Source organism: Fonticula alba (genome assembly GCF_000388065.1).
Source record: "Fonticula alba strain ATCC 38817 unplaced genomic scaffold supercont2.4, whole genome shotgun sequence".
Taxonomy (NCBI): Eukaryota; order Rotosphaerida; family Fonticulaceae; genus Fonticula; species Fonticula alba.
The window spans coordinates 2,602,191-2,604,030 of record NW_009242974.1 but is presented as its reverse complement, the minus strand read 5'-3'; the positions used below and the strand labels follow the sequence as shown (position 1 = coordinate 2,604,030).

Here is a 1,840-nt window from a genome sequence, read left to right as displayed (position 1 = left end):
TCTCGCTTTTCCCCTCTTTCTCGCTTTTCCCCTCTTTCTCGCTTTTCCCCTCTTTCTCGCTTTCCCCCTCTTTCTCGCTTTCCCCCTCTTTCTTCCTTCCCTTTGCTTTCTCCCGGCATCCCCCCCCCCATCGACCCTCACACTCCAACATGCTTCTGGCAGGCCCTTTTCCGATTCCAAAGACCTGAAAGCCAAGTTTGATGCCATTTTTGCCGCCACGCGCTACTCCAAAGCCCTCGTGGAGATGAAGAAGATTCGCCGCGAACAGTCCACCCAATCCCGCATCTCCGAGGAGCGTATGATCCGGGCCAAATCCTTCCGCGATCTGGCCGCCGAGGTGTGTCACTTTGGCGGCTTTCTCTCCCCTATCTCTTTCCTCTTCTCTTGACTCACCATCTGCTCCCGCCCCCCCCTCTCCCCCTCCCCCTCCCTCGATGCCTCTCTTTTGTCGGTGTCGCCCCATCAGACCCGAAACATCATCAGCCAGTTGGACAGCGAGCGTGGACAGATCTCGGCCAGCGTGGACACCCTCAACAGCGACATCCTCCATAGGGAGAAGGAGCTTGCCGAGGCGGAGTCCGCTGCCCGGGAGCTTGGTGCCCTGTGCCAGACCCTTGCTCGTCGGCGCGACCAGGCTCAACAACGCGAGGCCGACGTGCGCATCCTCGAGACCGAAGCCCGTGGCGACCAGACCCAACGTGTGTGCCATTCGATCACCGCCTTTGCCCCCCCCCCCCCCCCTTCGAGTGCCTGCTCCCTTCTACCTCCCCATGCCCCGGTTTCCTGACCCCTCCCCTGCCCAGTCACCGATGAGGAGCTGGCTCGCGAGATCCGCACCCTGGAGAGCTCGGATTTGGCGGCTCAAACGCCGGACATGATCCAGCGCAGCATCACCGCCCTCGAGCAAACCCTTTCCGCCGCGCAAGCCGCAACAGCCCGCATCCAGCACTTTGGCCACCAGCTTGCGTCCCTCAACACGGTGCGCCAATGAACTTCGTCCTTCGTGGCCGCCCTCCGGCTTTCCGTCTCCTGCTCTTCATCTCACTCGCCGTGCTGTCACCAGGACCATGCCGCATTCCTTGAACAGGCGGCCGCCCAGCGCGCTGCTTTGGCAGATTTGCTCCCGTCCGATGTCCGACCGGAGGTCGAGGCACTGCCGCTTGCCGGATTGGATTCACTGCCGCAACTCCTGGCCGCCTTGGATCCCCTCCTGACTCGCCAGGAGAGCAGCCTGCGGACTTTCATCGATACCATGCACCGGGATGCGACGGCTCTCGCCCAAACGGTCGCGGTTCAGGAAAATATCCAGCAGGCTGCCCAGCGGGCAGCCAGTGCGGCCACTCGCCAGGTGGCTGCCCTGCGGCAGGAGCTTGCCGATGAGGAGTCTCGCTCTGCTTCGCTTGATGCCTCGCCCCTGGTCCAGCTCGTGCGTCTGTCCCGCCCCGCCCTCCCGCCCTCCCGCCCCCCTCTCCATCTCCCTGCCACATGCGCTCATGTGAAGAGGAAATCCGTGCACATATATACCAAGATGTGGACACACTCGCACGCACATATGCAGACGCGCGCTTGTGCTCTGCCTGATTCACTGACACTGCAGCCGCCGGAATTCAGGAACGCCAACGTGAGGACATTGACGCGCAGCTCAAGGCCCTGGACTTCGAGCACCGGCAGTCAGCCCTGGCCCTCGAGCGTGCAGCTCTGCAGCGGCGCCTGACGGAGGCCGAGAAGGATCTCCAGCTCGGATCCCGGCGCGCGGCTCTCGTGGAGCAGGAACGTCGTCTGGCCTCCCAAATTGCCGAAAAGTGTGTTTCCCACTTTCCCTCTCCTTCCTCCCTCCCCC

General features: G+C 62.8%; 1 protein-coding gene across 1 annotated transcript in view; it reads left to right on the top strand.

Annotated features, from left to right (window-relative positions):
* The window catches only part of H696_03108 (DNA repair protein RAD50), a gene marked incomplete at both ends in the record, with an annotated part of 6,133 nt that overhangs the window by 1,106 nt on the left and 3,187 nt on the right, over nt 1–1,840 (top strand). The window contains 5 exons of the mRNA XM_009496998.1: nt 183–337; nt 467–698; nt 804–979; nt 1,088–1,426; nt 1,612–1,802. Of these exons, the coding sequence (XP_009495273.1) occupies nt 183–337; nt 467–698; nt 804–979; nt 1,088–1,426; nt 1,612–1,802 (1,093 nt within the window). The remainder of the gene's footprint in view (nt 1–182; nt 338–466; nt 699–803; nt 980–1,087; nt 1,427–1,611; nt 1,803–1,840) is intronic.